Raw genomic sequence first — 22,552 nt, 5'->3', positions numbered from 1 at the left:
AAACAAACAGCAGATTGGCACCTGTGAACTGGAACCTTAGAGGGGATTGGTAAGTCTTGTTGACCCCCTCTATGGATAATCTGATGTATATTTTCTCAGTGCTAAGTGAAATGTTTCCCAGAATTTCAGCAGCCCTAGATTCACCCTCTGGAGCTGCATAAAAATGTAGTCAATATTTGGTGCTAAGAAATTGTACCCAATATTCCAGTTACAGGCTTATCACTGCAGTGGGCACAGTGGGAGGGCAGTGCCTTCCTTCGTCAGGACAGACCTGTGCATCTGTGTGTCCTGCCTGTGTGCTCCTGACCATTCCCGTGCATTGCACCTGTGTTCAACTAAAACCCTTTGCCATTGTTCACGTTTACTGATGAGTCCTACCCTCTTCCCAAGTCTTTAACCTATCCCCTTGCTAAATAAAAATTTCTGAAGTTTTTTCTTAATGGTCATCTTTCTAAGTTATTTCTGGTTCAGCTAATCTTCCAGCCCCAGCATAGGATCTGCCCACATTGAAACAAGGCTGACTTGTGTGATCAGTAAAATACTGCAGGAAAAATAAGACTTTTGAGGCTAGGTCCTAATGCATTGCAATTTCAGCCTTAGTTTCTTGGATTACTTCTGGGATAAGCCAAGACCACGTTGTAAGATTTAAGCAGCCCTCCACAAGGAGAGAAGCCATCTTGCTTAACACTAGTTGCCAGTCACATGAGTGAGCCACCTCAGAGGTGGATCCTCCAGCTTCAGTCCCAGGCAACATCTGGCTTCAACCTCTTCAGAGTCCTGAGCCAGAACTGCCCAAAAGAGCTCTTGAATTCCTGACCCACAGATACAGAGAGATGCATACTGTTGTAAGCCACAAAGTTGGGGTAATTATGTAGCAGTAAATAGCAAATATAGATTTTGGCTTATAAGTTAAGTGTGCATTGTCTTTTTGATGGTTCTTTGGCTTGACCAAAGGTTAACATTAAGGGTATGATAATGGGAACAGGCTGGGCACTGTGTCTCCTGTCTATAATCCCAGCACTTTGGGAGGATTGCTTGAGGCCAGGAGTTCAAGACCAGCCTGGGCAACATAGCGACATCCTCATCTCTTAAAAAAAGAGAAAATTTTAATTAGCTGGGCATGGTGGCTCCCGTTTGTAGTATTTTTCACATAAATGAAGAATAAATAGTGGAGAATTTACAACTCCCATGCAGAAGAATTCTAGGTAATTTATATCAATACTCCACCGATGGGTATAACTCCCAGTCCTTAAGTGTGGCCTGTACACAGTGACTTGCTTTCAAAGAGGAGAGTATGGAAATGGGAATAAAATAGTAACTACAGTGGAGAAAACTGACACTTTCTCAGCCAGATGATCAAGGTCAACATCGATAATGTCATGTTGCTAGGAAATACCTCAAAATGGGAGAATGGCACTTTACCTTTTTGGTCTTCTTTCCAAAACCCTATACTCAGCTTAATCATGAGAAAAACATCAGATATAACCTAGTTGAAAGACTTTACAAAATACCTTCCAACTGTCAAGATCATCAAAAAGAAGAGAAGCATGAGAAACTGTCATGCTTAGAAGGGCCTAAGGAGATGTGATGACTAAATGCAGTGTGGTGTCCTGGATAGCATCCTGGAACAGAAAAAGGACATTAGGTAAAAACTAAGAAAATCTAAACTGTTTAGTCAATATGTATCAGTATTGGTTCACTAATTGTAATAAATGTACCATGCTAATGTAAAATAATAATAAAAGGGGAAATCAGGTGTGATGTATCCTCACAATTTTTTCTATAAATCTAAAACTTAGAAAATAGGCCGGGCGTGGTGGCTCATGCCTGTAATCCCAGCACTTTGGGAGGCCGAGGTGGGTGGATCACCTGAGGTCAGGAGTTTGAGACCAGTCTGGCCAGCATAGTGAAACCCCGTCTCTATTAAAAATACAAAAATTAGCCAGGTGTGGTGGCAGGCGCCTGTAGTCCTGGCTACTTGGGAGGCTGAGGCAGGAGAATCTCTTGAACCTGGGAGGCGAAACTTGCAGTGAGCTGAGATCGCTCCACTGCACTTCAGCCTGGGCGACAGAGCAAGACTCCGTCTCAAGAAAAAAAAAATTATTAGAAAATAAAAAGCCTATTTTAAATAGTGTATAACCACATTCGAGTATCATACTAAAAGGATAAGTCATTTTGAATATCAAATACCCAGTCACCTTTAGATCTCCCCCAATGGCTAATTTTTTTTTCTTTTTTCAGTTTTTTGATTGTGCAACCCAAGCCTGGTACATCCATTGCATTTGATTGGCATGTCTCAAGTGTCTTCAACACCTGGTTTCTCCTTTTTAGATTTTTTTCTTGCAATCGATTGACTGAAGATTTTTGGTCTCATAGTTTCCCAAATGCTGGGCTGTGCCATTGCATTCCTGTGATGTTGTTTAGTTTGTGCCTCTGCTCCTTTCTTACACATTGATAACCGTAGTTATGTAAATTTTTTTAGTTTGATTTATTGAAAATTTAGGAAAAGGTTTTGAGACTTCCCTCCATGAGGATGACTTTTCCAATTTCTTCCTGCAGGTTTATAAATGTTTACTTCATATATATTTGAGGCTAAAAACATGGACACATGTTTAAAGTTATTATTGCTTTTGGTTTTGAGTTTTCTTTAATGCATTTTGTTAACCTTTCCCTTTGCAGTCAGCCCATTTGTATTCAATTATTGATGTATTTGAGGCCTATTTTTACTATCTTGTAAAGTTTGACCCACTTTTAATTCCTTAACATTTTTTTGAATGTACGGTTGTATTTCCCCCCTAATAAGCTAAAAGCTTTAACTCCCAGTTTCTCCCGCATCACCCCTACCCCACCCCATTCCAAACTCCTGTTGATTCCTCGACTTGGGGTTACATTTTCACTTAGCCTTTTTTTTAAGACCAAACTTTCTAAGGTTTCTGTTACTTTCACTTCATCTATCTATTGCAGTGCTTCCAGTTTCTCTTCTTGTGTTAACCGTGTGCAGCGTCTGTGTGATGAAGCTTCTGAGACCTTATATGTCTAAGGTTTTTTTGTTTGTTTGTTTGTTTGTTTTCTTTTTTTGAGACAGATTTTCACTCATGTGGTCCAGGCTGGAGTGCAATGGCTTGCTCTCGGCTCACTGCAACCTCCACCTCCCAGGTTCAATCGATTCTCCTGCCTCAACCTTTCGAGTAGCTGGGATTATAGGTGCACGCCACCACACCCAGCTACTTTTTGTACTTTTAGTAGAGATGGAGTTTCACAATGTTAGCCGGGCTGGTCTTGAACTTATGACCTCAGGTGATCTGCCCACCTTGGCCTTCCAAAGTGCTGGGATTACAGGCATGAGCCACTGCACCTGGCCAGCTAAGGATATTTTTTATCATGCTTGTATATTTGAATTCATTTTGGCTGTGCTTAAACAATTCTGGGTTTTAAATTCTTTAATGCTTTGAAAATACTGTTCAGTTTTTTCTTGCATCCATTGTTGTATTTAAAATCTGATGTCAATCTGGTTCTTGCTCCTTCTCTGGAAACTTTTTTTTTTGAGACAGTCGTTCCCTGTTGCCCAGGCTGGAGTGCAGTGGTGTGATCTCTGCTCACCACAGCCTCTGCCTCTGCCTCTGTGGTTCAAGCGATTCTCATGTCTCAGCCTCCCGAGTAGCTGGGACCACAGGTGTGCACCACCACACCTGGCCAATTTTTGTATTTTTAGTAGAGATGGGGGTTTCACCATGTTGCCCAGGCTGGTATTGAACTTCTGGCCTCAGGTGATTTACCCGCCTCAGCCTCCCAAAGTGCTGGGATTACAGGTGTGAGCCACCATGCCCAGTCCCCTTCTCGGGAAACTTTGATTTTTTCCTGGGTATTTTCAAGCTTCTGTAGTGTGTCTAGGTGTGGGTGTTATTCCTGTTTCCCTTTGTTGGCATCTGGGTTTTCCATTCTAGGAAATTTATTCCTGTTATTTCTGCTAATCTTTCCTCTCTCCCATTTCTTCTCTCTGTGGTATTTTATCCAAATGTTAGCGTTTCTAAGCAATTCCTCTATTTCTTAGCCTTTCTTGTATATTTTATATTTCATTTTTTTTATTCATCTCTCCAGGAGATTTCTTTAGTCTGGTCTTCTAATTTTCTCATGAATTCCTACAATGTATCCATTCTGCTGTGTGTCCTGTCTATTGAGCCCTTTATTTCAGGAGTTTTATTTTTCCCTTCAAATATTTCTGGTATTCTTTTCCAGTTGTTGGTATCATCTTTCTAGCTTTGTTTTACTATTTCTACTTCTGTGAGAATCTGTAATCTAGTATGTTACTGTTCTTTTAAAATCTCTTTACTCAAGTGTTGTGGTATGTTGGCCTGTGAGCTCATTTTCCCTGACTAACGTTGGCTACCCAGCAGCATGTGCTTGAGACAGACCAACTGATGCACTCCTCGCCAGCCCCAAGGAGTTCAGGAAGGACAGGACTGAATGAACTCTGGGGAAGAGCACCCTAGCAATAAAAGCAACCATTCTTCACTCTGGAAAACGACTCAGTTTAGGGCTGTCAACAGCTCCTTTCTCATTTTACTGTCTCATTTCCCTGTGTTATGCCAAAAAAAAGTGGTGTCTTGCCTTAAGCCAAAGTGCCACCCCTCACATGCGAGCTCACTCCTGGGTTCCTCATATTTTGCTCTGTGAAGTGGTGTTTTCCTTTGTATGTACTCAAGTTAATCTTGGTGGAGGTAGCCAGTAACCAAGGAAGTTGAGCACTTTGGGAGGGTCTGGAACTGGAACCCCATTAACATATAACATATCGTATAATTCAATCATTTGAAACGTCAAGAGTGGAGTTTCACTGGTGTTTAAGTGAAATGCATAATGATCTTAATGTCTGTTGTTTCCAACAGAAGGACAGAAGATCCATAATGTAACAACGCCCTGACCAATACTGAGTGTATTTCTATTGGGGGATCCCCTGGGCACAGGGAGAAAACAGTCCATGAAAGGGATCCTCCGCTCTTCCTCCCGTTGCCTTGCCCTTTGACACCTGCTTCTCTCCAGGCCACCTTTCTAAAGCCCAGCCTATGTCCCTTCCTCAGAGCACAGAACCCTGTAGGTCTTTAAGCTCACAGTGCCTTCCATTCTTGGACATTTTTATACCTTATTTTTGCCAAACACTGTGCCAGGCACAAATTTATCTTTAAAAGAAATTGTAATGAAGTATGCATATAGAAAAGTGCATGAAACTTTTACCATTTAAAGTATAATTTTTAAGCAAACACCTGTGTCACCACAAATCCAGGTCAAGAAGGAGATTTTGCTAGAAGGCCCCCACATTCCTGTGCTTGATCATGACTCCATCTTTCCCTCGAGGAAATTGTCTTTGTGTCTCTTAGGATAATCACTACCTTGTTTGCCAGTCAGTAGGTGGGCAATCTTGGGCACATAGCTTAACCCTCTTGGAGTTTGATCCTTCTGTAAAATGGGGATGGATTCACTCCTCCAAAAGGCTGAATAGCTTCTGGCTGAAAGCATATATTCTGGTGCTAGTCTCTCAGGTTCGAGTCCCAGTTCTGCTGCTTACAAGGTATGTAATATTTAGTGATTCACTTTGCCTTTCCCTCACTTTCTATTTGTAGAATGAGATGAGAACAATACTGACATCTTAGAGTTGCTCTGAAGAGCAAATGAGACAAAATATTGCGGGCACTTAAAATACCACCTGAGTCATGATAAATACTGTTTCAAAAAGATGCTAATTATTCTTTTCATAATGCTTTTGTGTATATGGAAGCATAGAAACTAGTGGAAGATAACCTATGGAAATTACTATAAAAAATAAGTGTATATTTATGGATAATTTTGCTTCAGTTTCCAAATTGGTAGCCACAAAGTTTCTGAGTTCCTTCAGCCTTCATCTACTCTTACCCCACATCTCTTCCTCATGAAGGAGCAAAAATTATATTTTCTATAACTAAAGTGGCATTTTTTAAGATAAAATTTGCATAATGTAAAATTCACCATCTTAACCACTTTAAAGTGTATTGTTCAGTGGTTTTCAGTATACTCACAAAATTGTGCAGCCATCACCATTATCTAGTTCCATAAAGTTTTCATCACTCCAAAAGGTAACTCTTAGCCATCACTGTCCATTTCCCCTTCGCCCCCGCCCCTGACAACCATAGATCTACCTTTTGTTTCTGTAGATTTGCCTATTCTGGGCATTTTGCATAAATGGGATCACACAATATGTGCTCTTTTGTGTCTGGCTTCAACTTAGCATAATATATTAAAGGTTTATGTTGCGGCATGTACATTCCTTTTATGATCAAACATTATTTCATTATATGGATATACCACATTTTGTTGATCCATTCGTCAGTCGATGGACATTTTGGTTGTTTCCAAGTTTTAGCTATTATGAATGATGCTGCTAGGAACATCCGTGTGCAAGTCTTTGTATGAACATATGTTTTCTGTTCGCTTGAGTATATATCTAGGAATGGAACTGTGAAGTCATATGGTGACTGTTTAACATTTTGAAGAGCTGCCAGGCTGTTTCCCACAGCAGCCGCACCGTTTTACATTTCCACCAGCAATGAATGAGGGTTCCAGTTCCTCCACCATCGCCATACATTTTTGAGTCAAAAATAGCTTTCCAGCACTTGGCTCAGCATCTTACATCAGAAGCTGAATTACAGAGATGGGCAGGTTTCATTGTAAAGTCCTGTTCAGCAGTCTCCTGGCAAAGGCAGTGCTTCATTCTAGAATGAAATGGCCATTTACAAAGTACCAAGTTGCAAAGGGCTCAGTGGGAGACTCCTTGACCTTTGATGTATTTTGCCTAAGGGAGCCTGCTCTGGTGGGTAGCTTCAGGGCAGTTGACGCCAGCCCCAGTCCATCACCCTGGGCTGGCTGCCTTGTACAGCTTCAACCAGTGCTAGTTTCAGTCCTTTGGGGGCTCCACACGAGCTGTTTTAGAGATAAATTTGGCTCCTGAGATTGTTAAAACTTGTATGTCTCTAAAGAGTAAGTAAAAAGGAATTCAAGGAAATGTAAAACATGCCTTAATATCTCATACCTGACTCTACTGAGGAATGTTATAAAAGGAATTTCCCATTTGGGACTTTCAGCTGAAGCCCTGTTTCTCTTGCTCTTTTATTACATATTCTCTTCATTTGTAATTTATATAGGTTTCTGTTTGCAATTCAAATTGAATCTTTTATTTTAATGAGGATATGGAGTGAGACGATGTGATAATGAAAACAACGTGCATTTCAAGTTTAAGTGTCATATATTCTTGAAAAAAACTTTCTTAGTTTCTGCAAGGTCATCTTTGTGTTTCTTCTGCTTTATCAGCCTTAATGGTAATCTTTAATATTTCCAAACATAGGAAGTCCCAACAGCGGTCTTTTTTTTTTTTTTTTTTTTTTCTTAAGAGTTGAATTGTCTCCCTTGAAAATGGGATTTTTTAATTGTAACCTGCCACATTCCCTACCACAGTAATGGGAACTTACTAAATAGGAAGCAATTTCAGCACTTAAATGTGCTGATGTGATGTTTCTTAATCACTTTAATGAGTTTCATACCACTAGAAATGGAATAGAAGTTTCAATAGAAATATAACTAAATAGAAAAATCATTTCCTGTACTTGTAATTTCCCCCTGATCATTTCTTTATTCACCTCCATAGAAAGGGTGCCCTACAGGTGTATAGCGATGTTATTATACAGACTTATTTGCATATTTCACTTAGATTATTATAGCTGAAAACAATATAAAATGTAACAATACATTTTATTACAAATCAAGTGTAGCAAGGCAATGTAAAACTTTAAAACGATGATACTTCTTTTTACAGTCTGATTAATATTTACTAATTTTACCTAATTTTTCTTGAATTGTTGATATCTTGCCTAAATACAGATTTTTCTTTTAGTAATGCCTTTTCAATCTTGCCTGCTTAAAACAATTCTCGGGGGAAGCAGTAACCTGAATCAATAAAAATGGCAAAAGATCTTTGGAAATAGTTGGTTCTCCTGTTTGAGATCAAGAGTAAACAAACTGTTGAGCTGGGAGCTTATCAAGCCATGCTAAAAGTGTCAGCTGACACAAAGTAAGACGCGTTAGATTGGGGTTATCATACTATGGGGTTTCCCCAAGACAAAATTATACTATACTATTTGCTGAGAAATAGTCAGTACAAAAGAAAGTTTTATCATTCTTGCATTGTGATGCTAAAAGAAAAGGCCATGTAAATGTGTTGAATTTGCTATTCGTTTACTTCATAAATTTAATGTATTACTTTGGAGACTCCAACAGACATTTTGGAAAAGGTGGCATTTTTCCTGACCTTATAAGTGGGGAACTTGAGGTTTTTTACATTTCAACATAAAAGTAAAGGGGCTTGCTATCCATTAGTTAATACAGTCCAACTGGATTTGCCTAAACTGCATTTTTTTTAATGTTTATTTTTGAGACGAAGTCTCACTATGTCGCCCAGGCTGGAGTGCAATAGCACAATGTTGGCTCGCTGCAACCTCCGCCTTCTGGGTTCAAATGATTCTCCTGTCTCAGCCTCCCGAGTTAGGGGGACCACAGGCATGTGCCACCATGCCTGGCTAATTGTTTTATTTTTTGTAGAGACAGTATGTTACCCAGACTGGCCTTGAACTCCTGAGCTCAAGCAACCCTCCCACCTCGGCCTCTCAAAGTACTGGGATTACAGGTGTGAACCACCCTTCCCGGCCCTTACACTGCATTTTAGGGTAAATATTTTTAGGTTTGTAGTTAGGCAAGTGGTTTGAAGCATCATCAGTCTCAACCCAAAGCTGCTCTTATGTTTTTAGATATCAAGGCTTTAAGCAAGATTCAGATGAAGGGCCTGCTTTACCAGCTCACCTATGAATATGGAGGCATCAGCTTACTTTTTGCAGCACATGTGTCTCAGGGGGTTGTCCCTTCCCACAGTGTGTAGATTGGCATCGAGATGACGTTCTCTCTCCAGGGTGCAGTGATGACCGACATGTGAGACAGTCATTTAATATCACCTTTATTTTGTACTTTGTGATTTTTAAAAAACATACAGAGCAGCTCTCTTGGTGACTATTGGGCTGATAAAGCTTAAAGATCAGTAATAAATAGAAGTCCAGGGGCTGGGTCTGTATTTCACGAAGGAAACCTCATTCCCTGTAAAATTAAGCTCTAAAACCTCCCCTAAATGTGATAGCTAAATGTCAGAGCATTTTATAAACTGTAAATCAATTCAAATGGGAGTTAGTGTTTTTTTTTTTTTTTTTTTTCAAATGAACATGAAGTATCTTTCTGTATTTAGTTTTAATATTCTTTGCCAGGTATTTATTGAAATACCTTCTTTCATTGTACAATAGTATATTTAAAAAGTGCTTTGCATGTCTTGTTTATTATGAACTAATTTTTTACTAATAATTATTTGCATTTCCACTATTCACTATTCTGAATGTCACATTTATTTATTTATGTTTTTTGAAATGGAGTCTTGCTTTGTCCCCCATGCTGGAGTTCAGTGGCACAATCTCAGCTCACTGCAACCTCCGCCTTCTGGGTTCAAGCCATTCTTCTACCTCAGCTTCCTGAGTAGCTGGGACCAAAGGCACCCACCGCCACGCCTGGTAATACTTGTATTTTTAATAGAGACAGGGTTTCGCCATGTTGGCCAGGCTGGTCTCAAACTCCTGACCTCAGGTGATCCACCTGCCTCAGCCTCCCAAAGTGCTGGGATTAGAGGTGTGAGCCACTGCACCTGGCCTGAATGTCAAATTCAATCCCAAAGTTTGTTTCCTCAATGTTAAATTGAAAAAGAAATGACCTTTACAGATCAGGAGTAAACAAACTGTTTAGCTGGGAGTTTATCAAGCCATGCTAGAAGTGTCAGTTGACCCAAAGTAAGACATGTTAGATGGGGGTTATCATACCATGGGGTTTCCCTAAGATAAAACTCCTCCATATTATACTATTCAAATACTTTTAATATCTTAGTCATTTTTATTTTCCTTGCAGGCAATCTCTTTGAACAGAGGTTTATTCAATAAAGGAAGGAATGGTGGAGGGAGGAAGGGAAGAATTACAATGGTTAGAAAAGAGCAACTAAAGATTATTTCTGTTATACTTCTGAAGGGTAAACTAGCAATTTTAATAAATATTTGGGTCCACTTACTTAAATCTATTAAAGCAGAAAATGTAAAGCTATCTCCATTAGTGAAGAGATGAAGTGACAAAAACGAATCAGTTTTTGTAGCAACTGACTTAGAAAATCTTGGACTGAAATAAATAAACAACTAGAGACTTGCACATCATAGATTTTCAAATATTTGCTGAATTGAAAAAGAACATTCACAAGAATTATTTCCCCCGAAGGTGTCTTATTATCAAATAGATGAACTTCAAGTTGTGGAATGTAAATCTTTTATTAAAACAGTTGTCTTTCCACAGTAGTAAAGCTTTGGCACATACAGTATAAAAAATAATCACCCACCATAATTATACCAAATTCCTCTTATCAACTGCATACTAAGTGTTTTCAATACAATTTTTTCCGTATAAAAATACTGGGAAAAATTGATAAATAATAGGTAAGAGAAAGATATTTCTAGGCAATTACTAGGATCATTTGGAAAAAGCGAGTACTGTGGATATTTAAAATATCACAGTAACAAGATCACGCTTGTTCCTACAGTATTGTGGGCCAGACACTTAAGTGAAAGCAGAAGTGTTTGGGTGACTTTCCTACTTAAAATTTTGGTCATATCATTTCAAAACATTTGCATCTTGGTTGGCTGCATATGCTTTCCTATTGATCCCAAACCAAATCACAAGTTAGAATCACTTCATTTAAAATACTGAGCTGTACTGAATACTTGGAAGCAGAACAGGCAATGTGCAGCCCTCATTTATGAGAAAGCTCTCAGGACAGTCCCAGGGTGATGCTTGGAGAAGCTGTGAGTTGAGCTGAAGCTGGAGAACTTCCTCCAGAGCAAAGGGCTTAAGAAAGAAACAAGAACTCTAAGATGGGTCTGCTAACATCACTCCAGTTTAGATGGATCTTGGCAGAGAGACATGCTTGTTCCTCTGGATTGGAAAGATTTACTCTCGGGAATCTTCTCTGTCAGCCTGTATATCTAAAGGCATGAAGCACTCAATTGGGCAATTAACATTCTGTTAAAAAAGAAGAAGGAAAAAAAATTAGTGGCAAATACTGTAAAGTGTACAGAAAAAGCGGGGAGGTGGGGACTCATGACAGCTGCTTATAGATAGGATAATATTTCTCCCTAGTTTCAAGAACCTAGCAGCATACTGGGCAATAGGAGATGTTCAAGAGTTAAGTAAATTACAACAAACTATATTATGGAATACAGTGTTTCACTTAAGTCATTTATGAATTTTTTAAAGAAATTAAAATATTTCGTTCATTCTGAAGAAAGATACCTGTAGAAAGAGACTGTCTAGTATGAGGGAACACACTCATGGTGCTAATGCACTTACAGTGTTTGTTCTCTGATGGTATCTCTGAGTATACTGGTTGTAGGACTGGCCAGTAGTGCCTTCGGGACTGGGTTCGCCCCCAGGTCTGCGGCAGTTGTCACAGCGCCAGCCCTGAGAGAGTAGAGACATGAAGTCAAATGGGATTTATGATAACCGGAGGACATCGTAATTTAGTGTTTAAGAAAAATTTCACATCTTATGCACTGGCAAAATATAAGCAGTTAATCACTAAGGAAGCTTTGATGATGATTTCATGCATTTATAACTCACTCTCAGAATACATTTTGGCTTATTACCATATCTTATACCTACATCTGTCTCTCTATGTTGTTTCTTTCTCCTGAAATGTGTCTTCTCTTCCTATTCAAACCTTACCCATCTGCTGAGGCTCGTTTCAATCCCAACTTCCTCAACAAGTTCTCTGCACTAGATGATAGAAAAGGTTTTCAAAGAATCCTAGCGATTTTAAAAGGGACTTGAGATCACATGAAGAAGCATTCTCATTTTATAGGTGAGGAAACAGACCCAGAGGAGAGGAGTGACTTGCTTAGAGGGAGCAGGGAAGTCACACAGTGGACCACTGGTGGAGTGTGCCTGCCGCCCAGGAGGTGGGGTGACCCCAGCCATGTTCTTTCTAATGCACCACTTTGCCACTCTTCCTAAACTTCCCTAGGCAGTGACATGGTAGCCTGTCACTTGGCCAGAGATGGCATGGGAGATGGAAACGGGACCAAGCTGAGCCAGTGAGGCTCCTGCCTGAAGTTTTTGCTGGAAATGGGAGGAGACACGTTCTCTTTCACTACTGTTCTTAAGCTGGGAGGGGGTAAAGCAAGCTCATGGAGGTCAGTCATCAATGGCACCATCAGCGGAGACCCCACTGAAGCATGAAGCCAGTGCGTGGGAAGGCACGCGGAGCAAGAGGGACTCCGGGCGCCATTGCTGGAGCAGCCCTTGAAGCCGGTGGGTCTTCGGACTGTTCCATTAGGTGGGCCATTTTTGCTTAACTTGAGTTGGACTTTTTTCTTACAACTAAAATGCAGCCCTAAATAATACAATCGCTTTCTTTTTAAATTAGAATTTAAGTATTTTAGACATATTTCTCTGTTTAAGCACATATGCCCCTTAATACCTAACACAATACCCGTGACTACCTCCTTACAGAATCATTGAATCTTGCTTTCATATGAGAAAGTGAAGTTTCCACTCCTGTCTTAAATGTTTCATTTAGCACTCTACTTGAGAATAGAGTGTCACACATGAAAGGTTTCATGTGCATAAATAATGAGAAGATGCTGAAGTGAGACCAAAATCAACTTCCCAGCAAATTCATTCTCCATCACACAGTTTTATACCAGAATGACTGAGTTCTAAGGTCATATGATCACAGTCGTTGTAAGTGTGTTAACGGGGGAGAGAGAGAGAGAGAGATACTGAATTCAATCTAAATTCCAATCTCTAATTCTCCTCCATCAGAATTGGGAGCACCTCCCTCCCCATGTAATCACTGGGGGTGAAACAAGATCATAGTAGTTTCCATGGGCTGCCCCTGGTGGGGCCAAGACAGGCCCCTGAACACCCCTGCTGCCAGATTAATTTTCCTAAAGATTAATTTTGCCAAAGACTATTTTCCATCGTGTTTCTTTGCATCTTGGATACCTGTAATTGGTTAATGCATTTGGCATTAACCAATGAGTCTCACCCTTGAGTGTGAAGCACACCCCTCACCCACCAGGATTTGGGGAGTTGCTGGGAGGGCATGTCTTCATTGAAAACAAAGGGCTGTCACGTTCCATTGCTTTTGAGTTACACATAATTTCATTTTGAAACTTCAAATCGCATTAGAGAAAGGCTTATTTTTTGTTATACTGGGCATATTTTAGAAATGGTTGAGAAGTACTGGCTTAAATAATGGGTTGCCAAGGCCCTCCATAAGACATTTCTTTCCATCTAATTTCTTACCAGAAGATAGCAGGCAGAGGGTTGGCTCAGCAAAGCCCACCTGGGCCAGCTCCTTTCTATCCCAGGGGGTGTGCTTTCTGTCTCTCTGCTTTCTCCCCTCCCAACTAAACCTTAGCCATTGTAAACCTCAGCCAGTTGATGCTTTTCTTTCTTGCTAATTCCAGCCTACCCAGAACTGTATTTGTCAGACCCTCTTAGAATTTAATTAGCTTGACTTCGAAATGTATGCTAATTTAACATCTTCAACTATATCATTAAGAGCCAAGCCATTTCTCATTTCCTCTGTTTTTCCTATACTACTTAGCACAGTGCTAGACCTACAACAAGGATCTGTTCTGAATCAAGAGAGAGGGTAAAAGAAGTGGCATTTTCTTACATCTGAGATATTATTCAAAATATTTAACAACGTTGCCATGGGGATACCTGTCCATCAGAATGGAGCTGGAGGCCTAGAGCTACACTGCACTTAACACTTCGCTGAAAAATAGAAGCAGCCTGAGAATAGTAGGGGAGGGGAGGGTCTCAGGCTGCCCAGGATGGGGAGAACCGGCTGAAATGAAACACATTCTATTTACCACTAATTAATTTGAATAGTATCTCTGCTTCACTTTTTCTCAGTATAAATAGTATCTCTCTCTGACATGCCAGGGAGCTTAGGAAAATGATTCTAACATCGTATAAATGACAGGTATTGCTATTAAGAATGACTCAATTCTTGTGTCTTTGGTACTTTACATGCCATTCATTCTTTCTACTAAGAGTAATAGAAAGAATGAATGGCTGAATGGCATGTAAGGTAGACAGAGCTACTCTAGAGCTCTATGTCAGCAGCTGTATGCCAACAGGAAATGTGGTATTTTAATACTTCCGAAGGGTCTCTGCCACTCCTGTGTGTACGACACATCCTCGCAGGAGCCCACACTTTATCTTATCTAACTTGCAGGGAGCCTGGCACATCCGGTCTTACCCGCTGGCCTCCAAAGCATGTGCAGGAGCAAATGGCACCGAGATATTCCTTCTGCCACTGTTCTCCTACATGGTACGTCTTCCCATCATCATAACACGTTGCCTCATCTGCATATAGACACAAGACAGATGCACGCGTAAGCTGAGAACAATACTGCAAACTTGATCTAGGGGTGGGTTCTATTTCTGTCCTAAATTTGTATCATCACAGCACAAATTCCACATATTTATGTGAATCATCCATAAGAGAAGTACTACTATACAGATCTTAGGGTGGCATTTCCAAAAATTAGACGTAATACACTGGAAAGGGTCCAATGGGAAGATGGAAATCATATTTTAAAAGTTGAATCTACAGACCAGTAAAGCTTCTTTGTAGCATTTTACTGCAGATAATGGTCAAAATACTCAGGTTGGAAAAGTGCTAAAATGTCCTGTAATAACATTAAATCATGACTCATTTTTGAAGCTTGTCTCCAGTTTCCCAAATCAAAAGATTAAGAAACCCACTGTTCACTCCTCAAGGAGACCTAAAGTCTCCAATCATTTCTGTGAATGAGAGTTACAGCTTGATAATGAAAGTGAGAATGCTTAATAAGGCACTAAAAATGATCTGTGATGACTTACGAGGGTCACACTTGAATTCTCCTTTTCCATTCCCAAGACAGGTGCAGCTCATCATCTGGCCATTTTCTCCCTGACGGTCCCACTTCTCTCCAATCTTGTAGTTCACACCATTGTCATGGCACCATTCTGTAGGGGTGGGGAAAGTCAGGACCAAAAGGTTATTTGTATATTCTGACTCACAAGACAGTAGGTGAACTGGGACGTGTCACAGGGTCTTCAGAACCACGATCTGGAAGAAATAGCAAGTTAAAGATACAAACCCCTATAATGGGCCATTTATTTTATTCTATTTATTTATTTACTTTTTATTTATTTATTTTTTTTGAGACAGAGTCTTGCTCTGTCACCCAGGCTGGAGTGAAGTGGTGCAGTCTCGGCTCACTGCAACCTCCATCTCCTGGGTTCATGCAGTTATCCTGCCTCAGCCTCCTCAGTAGCTGGGATTACAGGCACTCCCCACAATGCTAATTTTTTTTTTTTGTATTTTTTGTAGAGATGGGGTGTTACCATGTTGGGTAGGCTGGTCTCAAACTCCTGAGCTCAGGTGATCCGCCCGCCTCGGCCTCCCAAAGTGCTGGCATTACAGGTGTGAGCCACCACGCCTGGCCAATGGGCCATTTCTTTGGTTGAATATTAAAATATTATTTTTTATCATTTACCATTTTCTAGGGCATTTTAAGACCCAATTTATTCTGCCACAATCATGTCATCAGAATAGTCAAATGAAATGACTTTCATTTGAATTCTCACTATTAAGATTTAAAATTGTGGAAAACTAAAGTGGGATTGGAGTAGACCGTTAGGAATAGATCCTAGATGAAAAATCACTTTTGGATTTGCAGAAACCCTGGATACAAAGTAGTTCAATTAACCAAAAACAAGGATCAGCTGATCTCTACATGCCACCACCTGTTTCGTGTACATGGGAAGAGTAAAAAAATGAACCTGGATAAAACAAAACAAAAGCAAACAAAATGCTAAATCATTGGTTATTATCCACATCAAATAAGTCTGGTTCTGTGGAATATCTAAAAGTCACAGTTATATGCCTTTAACTACTATACATAAGAGATGACTTTTTAACCTCTAGGGCTTATACAACAAAACGCCTCAGAAGCTTATATAACAATATACTACTTTTTCCATTTTATCAACAATTCAGCCTGCCTTAAGCTACAAAGTAAAATAATTAGACAACTATGATATCAAAACAAAGATTATGTAAGTTGAGCCAAAGAGTCACATAAATGAACTTGACATCCCCTGCTCCCACAATTGCACCTAAGTGCTCAAACAGGTAATAAACATACAAACTTAAATGTAGTTCGATTTCAGGAGTTAAAAACCACCTACTTGAAGTCAAATATTAAAATTTCCAGCTCCTAAACAGCATATGATGTTTTTAGTGTTTTTCATTTCCAGATGGTCAAACATGGAAGTCTATATTGAAAACATTGGCTGGCTTTTACAACTTCAGTCTGGATTAAATGATTTCAAGTATACAAGTTAAGTAAAATACTTTGAAAATCTTTTTTACCAAGTCTTATATTCTAATTCCACAGGATATGATTCCTGTATGTCTATAAGAGGCTTATTTATAGGCATAACGGTCAACACCTATAAAAATGAACCAATTGTCAATAATCATCACATCTCCTAAACACAAAGAATAAATGAAAGGTTTATAAATTCTAATCCTAAATCTCAAAGCATAATAGATATTTCCTAGGCACATTTTAAGTTAAAAAATTTGAAAATTAAAACCTATTAGAATTTGAAAATCAAACATTTATCAATTCAAGTTGATTTTTAATTATCTAAAAGCAGATTATCTGTTTTTTCTTTTATATTTCTGCAACATTCAAGCTACTTGGGCTATGTGTGTGATGCAAAAGTGTGTGCATGGGTACTATGATACGTGCATGTTTGGTTTATGTTGAAGGAGACAGTGTTTTTGAGTCTAAATGTTCACCTCTGATCTCACTCAACACTGAAGATTAAAAGAGATTTGAGGTTTCTCTGTGTCTCTAATACTCTTAATTAGACCTGGTTCCAAAAGTCTTTATTAATTTGTTTTCACAGAAAATTTCAAAAATCAAATTAGCACCATAATCTTATGTTTAATTAATAGTTGTATTGGCATACAACCCTTGAAATGAAGCCATGTCCAACAAGTAAAATTTCCCATCATTTTTCTATGATGCAAAATATTACTTCGAGTCAAACAGTATTCCCTTGTTTGCTTCATGTTTGGAAGAACCTGTGTTTTCCAAACATGCTTCCTTGGCACATGAGTGCATGCATGGAACTTGAGGAGACGAACACGCAAGTGGATGGACAAAGCAACTACTCACTAGATGAATCACATCTGAAATGACCACTTCCAAAGCCTAAGCACTGGCACAACAGTTTAAAGCCTGATTCAGACATTCGTTCCCACTCATCTCCAACGGCATAATGGGAAACTGTGTAGGGGTCAAAGCACGAGTCATCTGTAGGTTGGTTCAAGCCTTCGTTGACTGAAGAAAAGGAAGAAAAAGCAAAGAGAGACATCTTATTAATCGATTTGGACCGTAAGAAGAAAACAGAATGGTTGTATACAATGACTTAATCTAAACAAAAATTCCAGGAGGATTAAGAGGCATTCATCTGTCCTATCAAGGCATTAACTGCTCTAAAAAACCATGGTTAGATGTAAAAACCATGGTTAGATGCCTGTCACAGGCATCCAACAGGAAGCCCATATTTTATTTTTCCCTTGTTTCTAAAATAATTGCCATTTATGTTGAAACTACTTTATAGAACATGGAACAGATCTTGAGGCAATTTAAGCTAGTTGAGAACTTTAGTGGGATGCAAAGCCTAGTGATGCCTCTCCATTGGTACCTGAGTGACCTTGGGCTAGCTATTTAACATCGCTCTGCCTTGCTTCCCTCATCTGCAATACTAGGGTAATAATAAAAATATCTATACCTCCTGGGGAATCTTGTGAAGATTATATAAGGTCGTGAATTCAAAACATTGACCCTTTTCCAAGACTTAGAAAGTGTTCACTAAATAAAGAATAATTATTAAAGGCTGTCTTTTGCTTATAATGCAAAAGTCTTAGCATTTTAATATACCATTATAATGTAATTTTCACTTTTATTATTGTAATTTTTGCATAACAGTGCAGAAAGCCCATATTTTGGACCTTGTTATTATAGTAGTGAGACCGCTTTATCAATGAGGTCAACTGTTCCAAATAAGAAAATGCCCTTGGAATACAGACGATTTAGGAATAAGTAAGGGAGTCTTTTCATGTTACCTAAGATCTTATCTGTTTATGATTTGGAAAAGCTTATTTTAAAAAAATCTATGCAAACAAAGCATGCTTCAAATTATTCCCTAAAAATTAAATAAACTAATTTACTTTGACTTAAAATCCCACTGTGTATTTTTCTTTTTACAGTGCAAAACTCAAAAGCTCAAAAGCAGTAGATATTTGAGGTGCCTAATTTTTCAAAGGCATCACCCTTGAAGATAATAGCGTTTTGGAGAGCTGGTAAGTCTGAGACGTCTCAAAGCTGGGAGAACCTGGTTAGAATGTAGAATACTGCTGCTGGGAATAAGGAATTTAAAAGAAAAATGGAAGGAACTTAAATTGTTACTAGGGGTTTCTATACTCAAAAGAGCCAGGAGTTAAAATTCCATCCTAACTAAAGTTAAAGAGATGGACTCTTTAAAAAAAAAAAAAAAAAAAAAAAAATGACTTAGAAAAGCACAAAGACCTTTTTGCTCTTGAAAATTCTGTTCACATGGCATTCTACTAGTAAAACCACAAAAGGCAAAGATAAGCGTTACTGTGGTTATGTAATACAACAAACACAAAATAATCTCCTCCCAACCTCTCTCCAGCCAAATGCTCAACTGCTTAATTCACAGGAATTTATACATGTAAAGTAGCACAGTCTTCTATCAGATGAGGGAAGAGGCTAAAATTAAGCAACTGGCCTTAGGAATAAAATCTGTCACTTGGCAAAGACAGGACTTAGCACTCCCTGTTGGTGTGGAGTAGAGAACTCTCCTCTTGGAAGATTTGGGATTCACGGTTTTGATTATCCCCTATCTCATGTGCCTTGGTGAATCTTCAGCTGCTGCAAATTGAGCAGCCAGGTGGCACACTACTGATTTGAAAGGATTTCCCAGGTGCTACAAAGAAGAGTCAATGATCTTTTAACCTCTATAGAAGCTTTTGACCTATATTGTCAGAAAAAAAATGGAAATAACATCGGAAAAAAATGGAAATAACATTGGAAAAATGGATTAACATTGGAATAACATTCTCTGCAGACAGAAATGCACAGTGTTGGTAGCATTTTGTATCAGGAGCAAAAGCCAACTGTCCCCATGTCTGCAGAAGGGGTATTTTCTTTATAGGTAATCGTTTCAGTATCTAATCACTCAAGAGGACAGCAGCATGGTGAGATGGAGAGGGTCTGGGAAAAGACATCAGGAAATCTGTGCCCTATATCAACTCAGATACTCACAAGTAAGGACTCAGTGTTGTACTAAATAATATTTGAAGTCCCTTCTAGATCTGTAATCATATCACCATTTGAGAGTCTTGTCAATTACGTATGCATTTTATGAAGACAACAGGATATGGCAGGAGGTGGGGGAGAGATTAATTTAATATAAAGTTGCTCATGTATTTCATGTTGGTGTGTTGCATTAAATCCCAAAGATAAAAGGACAGTGGGAACAAAGGTACAGTCAACAGAAAAGCCCATCTCTGGTGTAGAGCAGAGGGGAGCCTGTGTCTAAATAATACGTGTTTACATACCAGAGTTGCCCACGGTAACAACCTCTTCCCGAACCTTATGCCTCTGCTGGTCTTTCAGTGCCTCCACTATGATGTTGTAGGTGGCACCTCTGGTGAGGCCTGTCAGAGTGGCACTGGTAGAAGTTCCAGGAACCCTGAACTGCAATTATCGGTACATCCAAAGCAGAGAGAAAGCATTATAGTGAGGAATGACATGGGCTCTCCTCTTACCAATAACCCTCACTGTTTAAACAAAGCAAAGGAAGACAAAAAACAAAAAACAAAAAAAACAGGGAGGGTATAGTGGTCCTAACCAGCTGACGAGAGAAATGGAACAAGGATACGGGCTATCATTCCTGCCAGATTTTCCTGCCAACAATCTACCTATGTGCTCCGTAGTTACCAGGAGCCCTTGACAATACTAGAGACGGCCTGCCCTTGATCTTGCTTCAGTCGCAGGTCTGCATAAGCCCTCTGGAAGCCCTGGCCATGTTTGCTTCACATAAAACCTGGACACTGCACTATATGGGAGACACAGTCATCCTCCTCCAGGTGACATCTGACCCCAGTGTGGCGTCCTTAAAACAGTTGGGCAAATCTTCAAACTCATGTTTCTAAGCTCATAAATTTCCTACAGTATTGTCAGTTTTTAAATTCTGCCACTTTCTAAAAGTAACAACACAAAAAAATTGATACTGTCAGTGGGCCGGGTGTAGTGGGTGGCTCATGCTTGTAGTCCCAGCACTTTGGGATGCCAAGGCGGGCGGATCATGAGGTCAGGAGATCGAGACCATCCTGGCCAACATTGTGAAACCCCGTCTCTACTAAAATTACAAAAATTAGCTCGGTGTGGTGGCACATGCTTGTAATCCCAGCTATTTGGGAGGCTGAGGCAGGAGAATCGCTTGAACCTGGGAGGCAGAGGTTGCAGTGAGCCGAGATCATGCCACTGCACTCCAGCCTGGGCCACAGAGCAAGACTCTGTCTCGGGGAAAAAAAAAATTTGATACTGTCAACACAAATTAAAGAATATAAGTTTTAGAGAATCAATCACTTATCAGCTGCTAGGCACAGCTTCACCTGTTTTTTTTTTTTTCTTTAGACATATTGTAGATAGTGGGGTTCTTCAAGGACAAATCGTAAAGGTAGTGTTTTAGACTTCTGCACACAAATGGAAGTTCAGGTAGAATATTTTTCTTCTCTAGAATCATCTCTTTGTCTATCTTACTCAAAAAGAACCTCAAATGTGTGAGAATAATAGAAATAGCTTCATTTTCTCTATGAAATAAAAGCTAGTGACTCTCTGGTATGTCCTCCAAAGTAGAGCCATATTGGGATTTAAAAAAAAAAAAAAGCAGGGCTTAAATGTGCCATCTTCTAAGTGGTTCTAGAAGCGAAGCCACTTTTTTTTTTTTTTTCAAGAGACGAGGTTTCACCATGTTGGCCAGGCTGGTCTTGAACTCCTGACCTCAAATGATCCACCTGCCTCGGCCTCCCAAAGTGCTGGGATTACAGGGGTGAGCCATCACACCTGACCATGAAGCCACTTTTTATCCAAGGGCTGGTCACTTCAGTTACCTAACTTACTCCTTTCTGTGCTGCCCCATGAGAAGTGAAGAGAAAAATTAATTACCTGTAAGGGTTCTTCATCAGTGCCAACAGGATGACATGAAATGATGTACTCAGAAGTGTCCTGGAATGGGGCCCATGAGATGGTTGTCTGAGAGAGAGCTTCTTGTCCTGTAGAGGCATTTGGATTGAGTCCCGGACCATGTGGGTAGAGGTGATAGTCTACATCTTCCCTGGGGATGTGACCAATTTGGATCTCCTCACCTACATTCGGCGGGTATGGTCTTGGCCTATGCCTTATGGGGGTGGCCGTTGTGGGCGGTGTGGTCCGCCTAAAACCATGTTCCTCAAAGATCATTTGTTGCCCAACACTGGGTTGCTGACCAGAAGTGCCAGGAAGCTGAATACCATTTCCAGTGTCATACCCAGGGTGGGTGATGACAGGGGTCTTTTGAACTGTGGAAGGAACATCCAAGATCTCTGGTCCATGAAGATTGGGGTGTGGAAGGGTTACCAGTTGGGGAAGCTCGTCTAGCCAAGAGAGGTTAGAGCCAAAAAAGCAAAGTGCATTAAGCTCCAGGAAGTAGCAGCAATGATAATAATCGATTCAGGCAACAATGACTTCATCAATTTGATAAAAGTCACCAGAAAATGAGCAGTTCTGAGATCACAAAACACTTTTTCCAGAAAGAAATCTTTAGGATTTTTCTCAAAGGTTTCTTTATAGTTTAGAAAGAAAAAAGTGTTAGTATGAATTTATCATACACACAGCTTTAAACCGCTGAGCTGTTTAAAGAACAGAGCTGAGCTGTTTAAAGAATAGAAGCTGCCTCTGCTCAAATTAAACCTAATGGAACTGAAATGTGCAGTCTTTCTCTTTCTTTCTTTTTTAAATTTGAGAAGCAAGTTGTAGGAAGTAGAATCCAGACTAATCATATCAGTGTCATAAGTATGAGAATTACAGAGGTTTGGCTCAACAGTTTTTCATGGTTTGAAATGGTAAAAATAGATAAAACACACATGCTCATTTTTAAAATTTTCCTATCACAAATACAGCATTTTCTTGAAATTAACTGAAACTGGATGCAAAAGACATTATTTAGCTCTAAGTTGTAGAAACCAAATAGAGAT

The 22,552-nt window shown here is 39.6% G+C and overlaps 2 protein-coding genes across 21 annotated transcripts in view; one reads left to right on the top strand and one right to left on the bottom strand.

Moving 5' to 3' along the window:
- ATIC (5-aminoimidazole-4-carboxamide ribonucleotide formyltransferase/IMP cyclohydrolase) overlaps positions 1–6,209 on the top strand; it is a 45,912-nt gene extending 39,703 nt beyond the window's left edge. The window contains exon 16 of the mRNA XM_058438692.1: positions 1,457–6,209. Coding sequence (XP_058294675.1) covers positions 1,457–1,588 — 132 coding nt within the window. The 3' untranslated portion in view covers positions 1,589–6,209. The remainder of the gene's footprint in view (positions 1–1,456) is intronic.
- Positions 6,210–10,402: 4,193 nt separating this feature from the next.
- Positions 10,403–22,552, bottom strand: part of FN1 (fibronectin 1) — a 73,368-nt gene continuing 61,218 nt past the window's right edge. For 4 of the 20 annotated variants that reach the window (XM_032754592.2, XM_032754604.2, XM_032754609.2 and 1 more), the window contains 8 exons: positions 21,686–21,952; positions 21,486–21,592; positions 19,874–20,012; positions 17,403–17,567; positions 15,049–15,174; positions 14,423–14,529; positions 11,497–11,607; positions 10,403–11,169 (listed from right to left, as the gene is read on the bottom strand). In XM_032754592.2, the coding sequence (XP_032610483.1) occupies positions 11,098–11,169; positions 11,497–11,607; positions 14,423–14,529; positions 15,049–15,174; positions 17,403–17,567; positions 19,874–20,012; positions 21,486–21,592; positions 21,686–21,952 (1,094 nt within the window). In that variant the 3' untranslated portion in view covers positions 10,403–11,097. Of the gene's footprint in view, positions 11,170–11,496; positions 11,608–14,422; positions 14,530–15,048; positions 15,175–17,402; positions 17,568–19,873; positions 20,013–21,485; positions 21,953–22,552 lie in introns of all 20 variants that reach the window. The other 16 variants (XM_032754605.2, XM_032754606.2, XM_032754616.2 and 13 more) reach the window with 4 other exon arrangements.

Source organism: Hylobates moloch, unplaced genomic scaffold (assembly GCF_009828535.3).
Source record: "Hylobates moloch isolate HMO894 unplaced genomic scaffold, HMol_V3 SCAFFOLD_1, whole genome shotgun sequence".
In the NCBI taxonomy this organism is placed as follows: Eukaryota; Metazoa; Chordata; class Mammalia; order Primates; family Hylobatidae; genus Hylobates; species Hylobates moloch.
Note: the sequence above shows the minus strand (reverse complement) of the source record. Positions and strands in the feature narration are given on the sequence as shown.